The 14,323-nt window shown below is 41.9% G+C and overlaps 3 protein-coding genes across 3 annotated transcripts in view; 1 reads left to right on the top strand and 2 right to left on the bottom strand.

The window, feature by feature from the left end:
• The window catches only part of igsf9b (immunoglobulin superfamily, member 9b), a 64,654-nt gene extending 58,761 nt beyond the window's left edge, over positions 1 to 5,893 (top strand). Inside the window, exons 19-22 of the mRNA XM_055919641.1 lie at positions 28 to 3,546; positions 3,701 to 3,870; positions 4,018 to 4,206; positions 4,510 to 5,893. Coding sequence (XP_055775616.1) covers positions 28 to 3,546; positions 3,701 to 3,870; positions 4,018 to 4,190 — 3,862 coding nt within the window. The 3' untranslated portion in view covers positions 4,191 to 4,206; positions 4,510 to 5,893. The remainder of the gene's footprint in view (positions 1 to 27; positions 3,547 to 3,700; positions 3,871 to 4,017; positions 4,207 to 4,509) is intronic.
• A 31-nt stretch (positions 5,894 to 5,924) lies between these two features.
• Positions 5,925 to 8,189, bottom strand: LOC129853515 (coiled-coil domain-containing protein 74A-like). The gene is made up of 7 exons (XM_055919642.1): positions 7,372 to 8,189; positions 7,235 to 7,276; positions 7,002 to 7,098; positions 6,690 to 6,882; positions 6,463 to 6,566; positions 6,324 to 6,380; positions 5,925 to 6,238 (listed from the first exon to the last, which is right to left on the bottom strand). Exons 1-7 carry the CDS (start codon positions 7,583 to 7,585, stop codon positions 6,103 to 6,105), a joined length of 843 nt encoding a protein of 280 aa, XP_055775617.1. The 5' UTR covers positions 7,586 to 8,189; the 3' UTR covers positions 5,925 to 6,102.
• A 2,763-nt stretch (positions 8,190 to 10,952) lies between these two features.
• LOC129853513 (transmembrane protein 127-like) lies at positions 10,953 to 14,306 on the bottom strand. The gene is made up of 3 exons (XM_055919640.1): positions 13,398 to 14,306; positions 13,151 to 13,315; positions 10,953 to 12,721 (listed from the first exon to the last, which is right to left on the bottom strand). The coding sequence occupies exons 1-3, from the start codon at positions 13,639 to 13,641 to the stop codon at positions 12,411 to 12,413; spliced, it is 720 nt and encodes a 239-aa protein (XP_055775615.1). The 5' UTR covers positions 13,642 to 14,306; the 3' UTR covers positions 10,953 to 12,410.
• Between the last annotated feature and the right edge of the window lie 17 nt (positions 14,307 to 14,323).

The following is a 14,323-nucleotide window of genomic DNA, read 5'->3' as shown; positions in this document are numbered from 1 at the left end:
CTCCTATGTCTCTTCTCTCTTCCTCAGAGCTCGCTCGCCTTCTGACAGCCCTGACAGCGTTCTGAAGATAAAGCTGTGTCCTCCCCTGTCTTTCTTCCCCAACTCCTCATCTTCCCAGTCTGACCGTTCTTCCTTTGATAAAGGCAGCCGTGGAGAGTACCAGGACCAGCGTAGTCAGCTCCTGTCCAGCTCCTCTCCCCCACCCCACTACACCATCTTTGAGAGCCACCTGGGGGGTAATGCCCCCTCACCCTCTGCTCTGGAGTCCATCTCAAGAGGCCCAGATGGACGTTTCATAGTCCAGCCCCTGCTAGAGGGATCTACTCTTTCCAACATGAAGAAAAATGTGAAAACAGTCTTCCTACAAACCCAAACCAATGGGAGAGATAGCGGCACAGGGAGCAATCAGACATCTTTTAAAGACTCTCCAAAGTCCAGCAGTCTGAGCTCTGAGAGGGGAGAGAGAAAGGACACCTCCCTTACAGTGGAGGTTACTGACCTCAGCAAGCCCCCAGCTTCCCCGGGTAGAGTGAGGGCCATGGCCAGGAACTTCTCTCGTCACGGCTGCTTCTACTCTGATGACGAGCAGGGCATCTCAGAGGCTCTGCTGGAGAGAGACAGCTTCTACTCCGACAGCAGTGAGAAGAGAGCCTGTGACTCCCTGAAAAGATACCATGCTGGGCACCCAGAGGACATCTTCCCCAGCCTGGGCAGGAGAGCCAGGCAGCTGGAGAGGGACAGGCATCACCAAGCAGGCTACCATCCCATGGGGAGAGATAGCCAGCTGACCAACGCCAGTGAACAAGAGCGGGATAATCTCAGCAAGTGTCTGCAGTTGACCAAAGAGAGGGAGGAGATGGAGAGGGAGCTGGAGAACTATACCGCCAGCCAGAGGGCAAGGGAGCGGGAGAAAGAGGAAAGACAGCCTGAAAAGGCAGAAAGCCCTAACAGGGAACTGGATAGTTCAGGGGCTGAAGATCCTATATGGAAGCCACAAGACATTACCTTACGTCCCAAAGCCCACCGGGCTTCCGGACAGACCCATCAGCTGTCGGACTATAGGAGGGCCTGCTACTTTGGGAACACGAGCAGCCCAATGGACCGGCTCCCTTCCTCCTACATCCAATGGGACATCAGCCCAGTCACCTCTATCAACAGCCTTATCCCAGTGCAGAGCCCCTTAGAGAGCACCACACCAAGGTTCCAACATCCTCACCAATGTCACATTGGGTCGGCCATGAAGGACTCGCTACCTGAAGACTGCTCATGCTCCCCAGCCACTCAATGCATCACTCTATCTCTGCTCTCCCCTACATCAGAAAGCCCACCTATTGGTCAAGGAACAGCCAGAAGCAGAGCCAGGTCGAGGAATCCTGACAGAACTGTAGAAAGAGAGCAGGACACGTATCGTAGAAGCTCTATGGTTGAGGAAGCCTGGAGGGAAAAGAAGCAACCAGGGGGAGGTGCCTTAAAACCAAGATTGTCCTTTGCTTATGGTACACAGCATCTGGAGCCAGCAGCTGAAAGTGTCAGATCTGTTTCAGCAGATCGAGTAAGAGCCACAAGTCCTGTTCAGCCTTACCCAGGCACTGCATCATATAGTCTGTCTGAGAAAACAGAGACGATAGATGGCCTTAAGGAGAGAGTAAATCAGAGTCCTTCTAGTTATTCTACTTTGCCCTATGAGCTCCACAAAGCAGGGGCTAAAGGGAACGTGAGAGATGATAAGATTGGGAATGACCCTCGGAGTTCACTGTTATACCCTGAGCAGGAGAGAGAGTGTGTCAGGACACGCTCCAGAAGGAGTGATAGGGCGCTTTTTAGTGACAGCCCCAGTCGCATTTCCCACTTAACTCTTCTGGAAGAGTGTGATAGTGATCAGTCCCAGTTCTCTGTTGCCAGAGTCTCGGAGTCTTTCAAGAACAAGCGGACAAACCAGGCTCCCAAAATGTCCCCACTGCAGACAAGTGCAATTCTGGAGTATTTGAGCCTCCCGGGTTTCATTGAGATGAGTGTGGATGACCCTGGGGATGAATCTGAACTCACAGTCACTACTTGCCAAAGCGTAGAGCCACAGACAGAGACTTCTCTGGAAGGTAAGCCAGATGTGGTTCCAAAAAACTGGGCAGTTCATGTGCAGGAGAACCTTGAGACAAGTTCATGCCCAAAAAAAGTTTCATTTTTAGAAAACAGACACTCTGTTGGTCCAGCAAGAACTTCAGAAGCAGTTGAGAAGCCAGCCTATAGATACTCTCTGCAAGTGGAAGCAAGAGATTCAAGCCACAAAGCTGGGATTCCAGACTGGTCAAAAAAACAATCACCTTGTTCAGAACTCACAGGGAGTTATCATCACAACCATGAGCAGTCGCAACCACTGATTAGTCAAAAGACCACAGCCTCAGAGAGACAACTATCGAGAATGGGTATAAGTTCAGTCCAGACGTTGGTTAGTGCAGATAAAAGCATGGCAGACGTTGTGTCAAAACACCCGGACACTTTTGCCGGTAAACCAGAGTCAGCTTCAGAACAAGTCCAAACACTTCATTCTCAGGGCAACAGGACTAATAAAATAGCCTCTAAGATCAATCAACCCCATGCACCGTTCATGAAGAAATCTCTGAGCATCGGCCCCTGCAGAACACTCTCAGGCATGGGACAGCCTCGTCCATTTCTGAAGAAGTCCATCAGCTTAGGGTCACAGAAATGGGAGCATTTTGAAAGCCCAAGGACTTATGTCTCAGAGAAATGTTACTGGGATAAGTTCCCAAAACCAGACATCCAGGCCAAGTCCTATAGTTTAGGACGCACCCCTGCATCCTCCTTCTCCAGGCCAGGCCCCTTGTGGCAAGAAGGTGTCCATTTTAGACGGCCGAGTGTAAGCAGCTTGGAAAGGGCTAGGTATGCTGAAATATCCTTGGAGAGGCCTCGGTATGACAGATCCCTAGCCAGTTCTTCCTATACCTACCTCAGCTCCTCCATGTACCCACCAAGTCAACCCCCTGGCTCTGCTAGACGAGACCTATCTGATCTGCGTAGACAGGCCAGTGCTTATCCTGATGCATCCAGGTCGCCTATCACATATCAGGATGCCCTGAGGTCTGTACAGCACATATATGTCCCTATGGATTTCTCAATACCCCAGTACCCACCCAGACCAGACAAGTACCCACCCAGACCAGGCATGAGGGGGGACTACCCCAGACCGATTGAGTCCAAGAGGGGCCCACCGAGGCCCAACCTGCCCCGGATGTATAGCTGGCCCTCACCCTACCATGGTGGCCCTTTCCCACCCGGAGATGTAGACAGTCATAGACAAGCAGAGAGAGGGATGGGTAAGGGGGCGGGGGCCGAGGTGGAGATGAGAGATAACAGGGAAGGAGGGAGGGCCAGTTATGCCAGCCAGAGCAGTGGGAGAGGTAGCGTTGGCCTCCTCCGCCAGTCCCTCTCTATCACTCCCACTCTTCTCAGCTCCCCAGAGACAACTGAGGAATGTGAGACACAGAGACACAGAGCCGAGACAGATCTACTTGAGCGGAGAAAGAAAAGGTGAAACTACCGCACCAGTCCAACATCACACAGAGATTTCTTCACAGCCCCAAAAATGTTGGATATTGCAAATATGTTATTGATATACTGTTAAACTATTGTTATTGTCCTGTGTATGTCTGACTGACCACTTGTTTTGTGTGTCTGTCAATAGAAGGAACACATCAGTTGATGAGAGTTATGAGTGGGATTCCACTGATGTCTGTGTGGACTCGGAAGTCCTGGAGGCCATGAAGCCACAGGCAGGGGTAGGACGGGGCAGGGGGGAGGGCAGGCATGATCGACCCCGTTCTGCACCTGGCCTCCAGGACCGCCACAGGAATGGTAAGAGAATAGTATGTTATTATTCACCACACTGAATGTATCATATCATGTGTGAATTAATTTGTACCTTTTGTTGTGGTGATGTGAGTTGTACCCATGACTCTCCCATTCCATGCTGTTCCTCTCCCTCCCGCCCGCCTCCCTCAGTCAGTTCACCAGTTTCCAACCCACCTCGCTGCCAATACAGTCGCTCCCTAAGTGAGGCGCGCTTCAACGCACTCCGCCTGGAGTACCAGGAGTACAGGCGCGCTCAGGAAACCTCCTGCACCAGTGATCCCTGCCTTCCCCCCGACACAGACTCCAACTCAGCGCTCCTCTAACCGCCTGCCCACCTTGGTCCGTTCCTCTCTGCCTGCTACTGCTACCCTCTCACCTTCTCTTTGACCTCTCACTGCCTGCCTTTGTCCCTGACTGTTTTCTTCCCTCTCTGTTGTGAAATTGTACATTCACTTTTTCCTTAAATTTTAAAACGCTGTCTTTTTAAGCAATGCACAATTTCACAACAGATGCATGAAAATTGTCAGGGACAAAAGCAGGCAGTACTAGCTAATGGAATGATAATCTTGCAGTATTTTGATGTATTGTTTGTCCTGGGAATGTATTTAACAGTGTGCTGTATTCTATCATTTTGTGTTTCAGATATTTCAAAGCAAGGAAGCAAATAGTTTCTCAGATGCACAGAATACAGCACTGTGGTCCTCGATAAATGCTGGATATCTTTATTGAAGCTTCATGATACCTACTTTTTATATGTACAAAATCCATATCCTCAACAGTTCAACTGGATCTTCTGTGGACAGAACAATGTCAAAAGTATAACCAACTGACAGACCGGATATGCTGCTTGATCATATGGCCCACATTGTACACACCAATTGCCACAGATATTGATAGTTGTGTTGTGTGCCATTATTATTGACACAGAATAATACTTTGATCTGTTTGAAGCCTATTATGAGATGCTGGATATTTATATTTCTTGTGTTTTGTGTAAAAACACAAACACTATTTTGCATTTAGAGTCACCAATCCCCAAGGGAAATGGATTGTGCTTTGAGTGAGCGAGGCTTCATCTTTGTATTGCATCATTACCTGGGTAGAAAAACTTAAAAAATTAATTTCCCAATTACAATCTTGTCACAGGTGAAATGCCCTCATTTATGTGTTTGTAATCATCCTCAGTTTTCTCAGCAGAGTATTTCAGACTAACAGGAAAGTGTTGAGTGATTGCTTGTAAGAGTTAACAGTGTAAATGTGTTCATGTACTGTAGCCCTAGACAATTATTTTTGGTACCATTAAAAACTCAACATCCTAATCCTCGATCATATGAAAAAGAATTCATGCTGACATTTATTGACTTGAATATCTTATGTTGTTCATGTCAGGGAAAGGTTGTGTATCATCTTTGCTTTACCTTTGTCAAAAATAAGGTAGTTCACTGTTCACAAATATGGTTAAACATATTCCCAAATTAAGCATATATTACATTATTAGAGATCAAGAATAACAATATGGTTTGAGATTAAGTACTGTATATATTTTAATCATCTACATCTTTCTTTTTTATCTTTTGTACTACAAGCATAATTAGCATTATTGTATATTTATTAACATGGGTTTTGATATGCAACAATGTTTACATGCAAATTCACATCATTGATGTGAAAACCACACTGTGAATATACTCAATTAAGATGAATTATATGTTGGAATAAGAAGTCTCCATTTATTGTTGTACATTTTATGCACAAAATTGTGTCCTGACTTGTTGTTATGTAATGACAAAACTGTACTGGAACTGTTTTACAGTAACCAAAAAATAAAAAAATAAAGGAATCGAAGCCTGTACTATACTTAAGGAGCGGCTGTAAATCTGTACATTTGGAGCACATCTGCATTTTTTAAATACATTGTTTTATGTTTTGTTCCAACTGGGTTTAAAAAAATATATCTGCACATTTGGTTGTTCTTATTGTCATTTTTATATGTTTGTATTGAATAAATGGTTTTATTCTGAAAGCACCAGAATGTGACATTATTATTTGACATTGAAGTATCGAACAGGGTCCTGAACTATCCAGTTTACACTCATGTTCATTTTATTGGTCACAGTTAGTGAGATGGAACTCAAGAGTGTATCATTCACAGACTTTACATCTTTACTTTATTCACAGCCAACACACTTGGTTCAAAACTGAGGGATGCATAATTTGTGATGATAATGCTGTGTCCTACTGCACCACTCTTCTCAGACGGGATCTCAGCACAGCTTGTGCCTTCTTCTGCCTCTCTGCTATTCTGGAGTTTAGGCTCTGTTTGATGGCTGGCAAGATTACTCTTTCTCTCATGCCAATCGGGGCTGGGGGCCTTCAGAAGGCAAAAATAATATTCTTATTTTAAGTAATATCATGGAGCACATTCAATAACACTATAAATAGCATGACTGACTTACCGTTTTTTTGGCAGCGACTTGAGAGTTAGTTTTGGAAACATTCCAATGTCTTTGTCTCTGAAATAAATTATTCAATATGAAGACTATTTTAGGGATGAGTTTTTCCAAACATTTTGATAAATTGTGTAGACTATTTCACCTGTCTGCATCAGAGAGGTAGGCCTTGGTCAGTGTGTAAGCCTCTTGGGACATTTTCTTGTTGTTGACTATTATGTCTTTGAGGATGGCCTTCACGCGTAGCAGCTGAAACACAAGTTGAGAGAAGAGAGTTTTAACATTCTGAGATTAAATGTGACATGGTGTTCTTACATTCTGACATGGAATGAGAGCAGAACATGATACAGTAGGGTCCTCTCTGTAGCCTACCTCCTGGGACTGCAAGTTGTTGTTTTTACAGAGCTGTCTGATGATGACCTCACACTCCTGCAGGGTGGGGGCATAGGGGGAGTGAGATGGACCACCATCAATCCGCAGGGGAAGCAAGGATGTGATCAACCCCCTTTTTGATTTTGCATTTAAATCTGATCTTAAAAGATGAGATGTGCTTGCTGTATCCACTCTGCATGTGAGTGTGCAGGAAAATAAAGAGAATGTTCAATCAACACTTCCACCAAAGTCTTATATTATTAAAAATATTTTAAAGAAAGATATTATATAGGTGTTAAGTGTGATGATTACCTTAGATTTGCTAATGGAGATGACAGACCATGCAGAGGATGGCTGGTCTGCTCTATGTAGCTGGGCTGTTGTGTTTGAGATCTGTATTTTGGAGATACTAAACCACAAGAGGAAAGGGGGGGGGGGGGGGGGTATAAGAATACATTTCAATAGGGAGGGACATGTACAATTTATTCCCCAATAGCATGATGGTGTGGGAGGAAAAAAAATACAGAAGAAAATATCACTCATACCTTCAGATTGTTGTGGCTCCATTATCGACTGATAGTGCAGTTCTGCAAATTGAATAAATCAATTATTAGGGCTGTTACAAGACTATTTAATAATACAGTAGCCTACTAGGATACTCATGATGCATTTAACTTTATACCTTTATTTTCACGTTTTAATTCTTCGATTTCCTCATGCAGTTTCCTCAGTGTTTCTCTGTGCTGTTTTTGTAGGAATAAAAAATCCTTCTTCAATGATGCCACTCGTCTAATGTCAGAATCCATGGTGCATTGAAAAGTGAAACTTTCTCTGTCCATCAATTGTGGAGGATTCGGTGGCCAGTCACGTGGTAATTGTCGGGGACAATCTGACATGGGACCAGTGGGGCATGTTCCGGACTGCTATTTTTTGACATGATAGTAGAAAATACAACACGCCTGACTATTAGCTAACGTACCACTTAACACTATATATGAATATGGCTAACAATGTTTGCCATTTTAAAATGGTAAAATCAGTGCTTGACTTGGACAGGAGCTCACCGGAATGTAGTAAACTACCGGTACCTAAAATTGTCTACTGCATGAGTTAGTGCACTTCTTATAGAATATTAGCTTAAAAGTATTGCAGAGTTCGTTCACCTAAATATAAAAAGTACCGGCCCAAATTAAACAAGTACCAGCACCTATTTCAGTCCAAGCTCACCACTGGGTAAAATTAGGCTACATATCTCTTAGCAGCATGGTAGCCTAAATTCATAGCACCAAGAGCCACACATGGCAGAGGACCACGATCATGAAAAAATACGTAACTTTTCAGATAGGCCAATAGGTCCTGATTAGGCTGTTTATGCTAACATTTCTCTTATCTTAAACATTTCAGCTTCAAAAGACGACTCCGCACTGCTCGACTTACTTCCTGATGTCTCAATTTTGCCTCCCTTCAACGAAACAGTCGTTACCATAGCGACCGACAGTCAGCGTAGATCCTGTTAAATTACTAGAGGGGTTTTGTCATAATCCCTAAAAGTTCCAGAATGGAGTTAAAATGACAGCCATATTGGTCAATGAGAACTCCAAACCAGTCTAATTGGAATAAATGGCAGTAGAGGCATAACCTTGATTTTATTTATGCAGGAACATAAAAGTAAGGCATTATATAAAAAATTGTGTAATGTAATTATTGTCAACCTAAAATATTGTCATCTAATTATAAATACAGTTTAAATGGGTTTCATACACATTTTCTGTATAAATCTCCTATAAAATATATGTAAACAGACCATAAATGTCTGCATTTTTGTTTTCTTGGAAAACTGTGTACGCTATTATATAATACAATGGGTGCGTTCGGAAATTCGCTCGGACTCTCTTCTGAGTGTTCCAGAGCGCAGAATAATTGATTAATTTACCAACGCTCAACACCGGTTGAATTTGGCCCGTGTCAGTAAACATCGGCAAAAAAGCTTAATTAAATTGTTGCCAGCAGCACAGTTACAGTCACCAACGCTCTGGATACCATGAAAACAGCCTAACCAGCTCTGCTAGGGCAAGTAAAATGGTTAGAGTGAGGTGTTCTCTCATTTATGTCTAGAAGTAGCTAACAAGCTAGCTAGCTTTAGCCAGTTAGCTTGGGTGCTTGACTGCAGTTGTGAGGTCAGAACGCTCGAATCAACCCTACTCCTCGGCCAGAGCTTCCAGGTTGAGCTCTAAACACTCCGAGAGCAAAACGCTCCGAGAGTCAAACACTCTGAATTTACAAAAGGACAATCTGACAACGCTCTCAATTTACGAACGCCCAGAGCGCACTCTGAGTGCTCTCTGACACTCCTGAGTGAATTTACGAATGCACCAAATAGCAGTACTTGTTGCATCGACAACTTGTCCAAGTCCTATCAACTGATCAACTGATTTCAGCCAATCTATTGCTGTGACTGCATTGTTTGAATGGAATGCTGGCATATTGGCAGTTAATGTGAAACATTTATGGAATCATTCCTCTAAAACTGTCTGGATAGCTAGCTAACAAACATACAGTGCAGATACATTCTTCAAATTCATTATTTTACACAATATCTTATCACAGCACAGACAAACCATGTTTGACCAACTCCCTGACCTTTATCCCATCATAAGAAGGTTCATGTCCATTCTAGTATTCTAAATCCTAATTATATTGTAGACCACACATGGTTCAAGACATCCACACATGATTGCATAAATATTGTGTGCAGCCTACATTTGAATAGCAGTGGAGGCTGCTAAGGGGAGAATGGCTCATAATAATGGCTGGAATGGAGTAAATGGAATGGTATCAAAAACATGGTTTTCATGGGTTTGATACCATTCACTCCACTCCATCCATTCTACTCCATCCAAGCTATTATTATGAGCCAATCTCCCCTCAGCAGCCTCCACTGTAATGGTTTATTTCCAAAACATCATATAGGTCCATTTTTAAAGTGTTTTTTTCATCAGAAATAAATGCTTATGGGTAGCTAGCTACCTTTATGTGTCTTATAAATCTTACTCTTCTCAGATTTTAAATTCATAGATTTTAGACATTATTGGGCAGTGGTAAACTACGTGTAGTTCAACTAGTAATTTAATTACATTTTGCAGTAGCGTGGTGGTAGTTGGAACTAAATTCAAATTTTGGTAGTATTTTCAGTAGTTATTTAGGATACTTTTTTTGCCAAGTAGAGGTATAGCTAACTACTGGAACTAAATATGGGTGTACGGTAGATAAGAATTTTCTTTCTTCAGACCTGCCTAATTCTCACGTGAAACACTTTTTGTGAGCTTAATTCTCACTTTGTGTTTAAAGCTGCAATATGTAACTTTTTTTGCGAACCGAGCAAATTCACTTTGAATTGAATTGTAGATATCGCTCTCATTGAAAGCAAGTCTAAGAAGCATTAGATCTGTTCTATGTGCGCTATTTCAACACTACACTATGCTTGTTTTGTCACAAAAACTGAAATGAGGCTAATTTTAGCAACCAGGAAATGGCATAGCGATTTCTGCATATTGCATCTTTAACAGGCAAAATCACATATTGTTAACATCTGACTACAGTGATCTGTTCTTGCAATTTGTACTCTATGACATTTCAGATTTAGATACATTTTTTACCAAAGAAGTTTGGAAGTAGTGAAAAAAAATTCAAAAATTTAGTTAAGTAAACTATTTTTCTTAAGAGTAGCTTTAGTGTAGCTTAACTTCTTCCTGTATGAAGTAATTGGTAGCTTGGTAAACTCTTTCTTCAGAGTAGTTTCCACAACACTGAGTTCAGATGTGTGTATTAAAAATTGTTTTTTGTTGCAAAACACTATAGCTTAGATCCATTGTTTAGTTGGAATGGAATGTTCATATCTTGTATATTTTAAATACAGATCTCATATTACTGTATTACTGTATTATTCAATTGCATAGTTCTTAATTAAAACATTTGACTGTGTAAAACCTTGCAGCACTTATTTTTTCTCGCAGAGGGAGGCGGACATATATCATTTTGCAAAAAAATATGAAACCATTTAGTGATATGTATTTGTTTGAAAACTGCCATTTAACAATTCCATGCCATGATTATATGGTGTAGATTTTTCCCCAATCTCTTTCATAAGTTCTTTAAACCAAAAAATGCTAATTTTCCAACATATCTGAAACTGCATATATAGTGTTTTGGAATGAATCTCTTCATCTTTAGTTCTAAGATTGAATGCAATTAGTTAAAACAAAATTGGACATTTATTTTTATTTAGAATATGACCAGCTTTATATATAAACTGTCCACAATATTTTACTTAACATTTCTACACACTTATGAAATCAAAGCAGAAAGGCTAAAATAAAAGAAACAATATCAAAATAAACAATAGAGCAACAAATCACTTGTACAACTAGATTATTAATCACATGAAAAAAAGGCTGAATCCTAACACAAATTGAGATTACTTGTGTGAAGTATTCCATCCCAAAAGATTCCAAAAAGATTCTCACAATCCTGAGGATCAGGGGGAAGAACTCATGCACAGACAACACACATAACTCAAGTTAAGTAATCACAAAGTACAAATAAAAGTTGTCATTCAGTTGGATACATTTGAGTGAAATGATTGAATTTATGAAATGACCAATGCATTGTGGACAGAGGATGAGTCTACATCTACAATGGCATGCTACCCTGTTTGCCAGTTGTTAAAAAGAGAAAATAATGTTCCTCTATTTGTCCAACATAAGAAAAATGTGAATAACGTACATTGCAAAACCATGAGAAACTTTACATTTCTCATGGCTTTCCATTAATTACTTTCATAACAATTTGGGCCTCAATCACTGGCCATGTTTATGTAAAATAACTTTTTTTTACTACTACTGTGACGAACCAATCTTACTTAATATGGAAAACCTATTGACTTCCAAGTTCAGAACTGCACAACTGTTAAGACTAAAAAAAATGCAAAACAGTGCCTTGCATTCACGTAAAAAAAAGAAGTTACCACACCAGGGAGACAGTTAATAAATAATGGTCCATTTCAATTGAGAAATAAATGTCTAAAATTCAGTGTATGTTTAACCTTGGTGCCTTTCAGGTTTAACTGATAAAATGTCCAATTATAATCACATGGCAGGTCATCAAGTCACCAAGTTCACTCAAATTATTGATGTTAAGCGGTCATTTAACACTTCAAACCAATGCCCAATACTACTGCCACACTGTGGAAAGCCCAAACTTCCGAACTTGACCTTTGTCAAGCCATGACTTAAAACACTGTCAAACACTAAGTTGAGTCTCACGCCACATCTGATCATTCAATAAACCAGGTGTAGACCCAAACAGTACAACAGTTCTTAAAATAACGCCCCATATATTACCCGTTTCTCTTGCTTTACATGTAAGGGTCAAGTCCTTAATGCCATATACATGCAAATTCCTAAAAGCCAAGCTTCAGTGGTGAAAATACGAATCAAGTATTGAATTTCTGCCACCGTAAAAAGAAGCTTTCATGCACCCACAATCAAGAAACAAGTGTGTCCATTTGTGTTAATGTTGATTATAGAAAGCAGAGTATTTGCAGAGAATATCCATTGGGTACAGTTTTTGGATCACATATCTGTAGGTGTTTGAGACAAGGCCAATAGACATGCTCATAGAGAAGCATGGATGTAAGAGAAAGAAGTGGCCGGGCTGGCTACATTAAGGCGTGTATGCAGGAGGCGGCTGGAACTGGTTGGCAATGTCATAATCGGCAGGATATGTTTCACTGCTCTCCTCCATCTCCGAGAGAAGCTCTAGAGCCTGCTCCTCCTCCTCTGTGGGGTAGTGGCGCAGCAGGTTGGCAGCTGTGGCCAGAATGGAGGCTCCGCCAGCCCCCGCCACCAGGTAGAAGCTAATGGCAAACGTGACGTAGATGAGTGATCCGTGGTACTTCTTGTGCTGCTGCTGTAGCGACAAGATGAGCTCTGAGGCCCAGTAGCAGAACCCGATTACTGTGGCACACTGCAGCACTAAAACCATAAAAAAAAAAAAAAAAAAAAAAAAAATCAGGCAGGGGAAAAAGGAAAGGGATTATTTGATTTCCATTGTTTCTACTAGGGCCAGTATTGTGATACTCATGGAAAGGAAACAAAGTATCGTGGCAAGGAAACAAAACAATTTATTTTGAGCTTATTTAGCAAAACAGCCCTAACTTTGGAAACAAACATCAATATGTCATCCAGAGTCACATGTATTTATTTCCAAGCTATAGCACACACTATTTACATACAGCAGGTTTTTAAAGGACCAAAGAGTTTGGTCTGCTTTGTGTTTTCATTTTTGCCATGGGAAAAATATTGCCATACCTGCACTAGTTTATACTTTGCCTTGAAATCGTTTTCACACTTCAGCTGAATAGATAATTTCCTCTCTTGTCCACGGCCCAAACCCATTCATACCTGTGAGAATGTGGGCAAATGCGTATCTGCGGGTGATCTTGAGGGCAGGGTGCTTGGGCCCAAAGACATCCAAAAGGAAAGCTATCAGGCTGCATAGGATACCCAGGAAGCAGAAGGCAGCAATGACCCTTAGCAGCAAGATGGTCTGGGAGTTCACACAATAATCTGAAGAAGAAGTTGGTGATAGTTAACACAAACCACAGGTAGTAGGTGCTTTGAGTCACCGTTGGCAAAATCATTTACTTACCCTCCAGGAGTTTTGGGTCAATGTATCCCAGGACATCAGCCACTCCAAGCTCCTGCTTGGGACACGTCCCTCCATGAACTCGGACCCAAGCTGGTTCGGCCAAGGCCGTACATAGAGCCGTGATGGACAGTGCTCCGGGGAGGGCAGATGCCAGGCTTCGCTCTGGCTGCTTGGGCAGTGCGGTACCTCCTCTCCTTCTTCGGCTTCCGGGGACAGTGGTACCCGGTGGTGCATACATTGTCATCCAATCCACACTTGGTCGTCAACCAGGAGTCAGTGCCTGATTTATAGCTATGCTAAGTCAGTCTTCAAATGACAGACAGCTTTTGTTTTGACAAAGCGTCCTTCTGTCTGTGAAATTATCAGCTAACTTAACTAAAACCGACAACGTTCGTGTAGGTCAACTGGTAACAATGTGTCAAATAAATAGGTTTAAGTCTATTCACAATGCGCAAACTCTTAGCAAAATTACTCAACAACAAAACAAATTGACCAATAATTTTCAGTCTAGCTAGCTACAAACCTCAGACCTCGACGTAGGCCTGTTAGCAGCAGAAGCTAGCTAGCAGTCTAAAATCCTAGTTGATTTACTTCAAACAAATAGTAACGTGAACTGACACCCATACTATATCAAATCTGAAGACATGATACTCACAAACTGTTCAAGCAATCTAAAACGCCCAAAGGAGGACTTATACTAACGATATTACGCTAAAAACAAAAGGTAGCTAACTATCTTCCTGTAAAATTGTTTCCTTGTTCATCATCACTTCTTCTCTTTAGATTTAACGTTTACACCAGACCAAGGTACATTTGTTGTTATTACCGCCACCTACTGGGATATTATGCAGCTACAATTTGGCCATTTGGTACAACGTGTCCAAAAAACATGCAATGATCATCGTGTACTGATGGCGGCGGTAATG

The sequence above is a fragment of the Salvelinus fontinalis genome, chromosome 4, assembly GCF_029448725.1.
Source record: "Salvelinus fontinalis isolate EN_2023a chromosome 4, ASM2944872v1, whole genome shotgun sequence".
Classification (NCBI taxonomy): domain Eukaryota; kingdom Metazoa; phylum Chordata; class Actinopteri; order Salmoniformes; family Salmonidae; genus Salvelinus; species Salvelinus fontinalis.
Note: the sequence above shows the minus strand (reverse complement) of the source record. Positions and strands in the feature narration are given on the sequence as shown.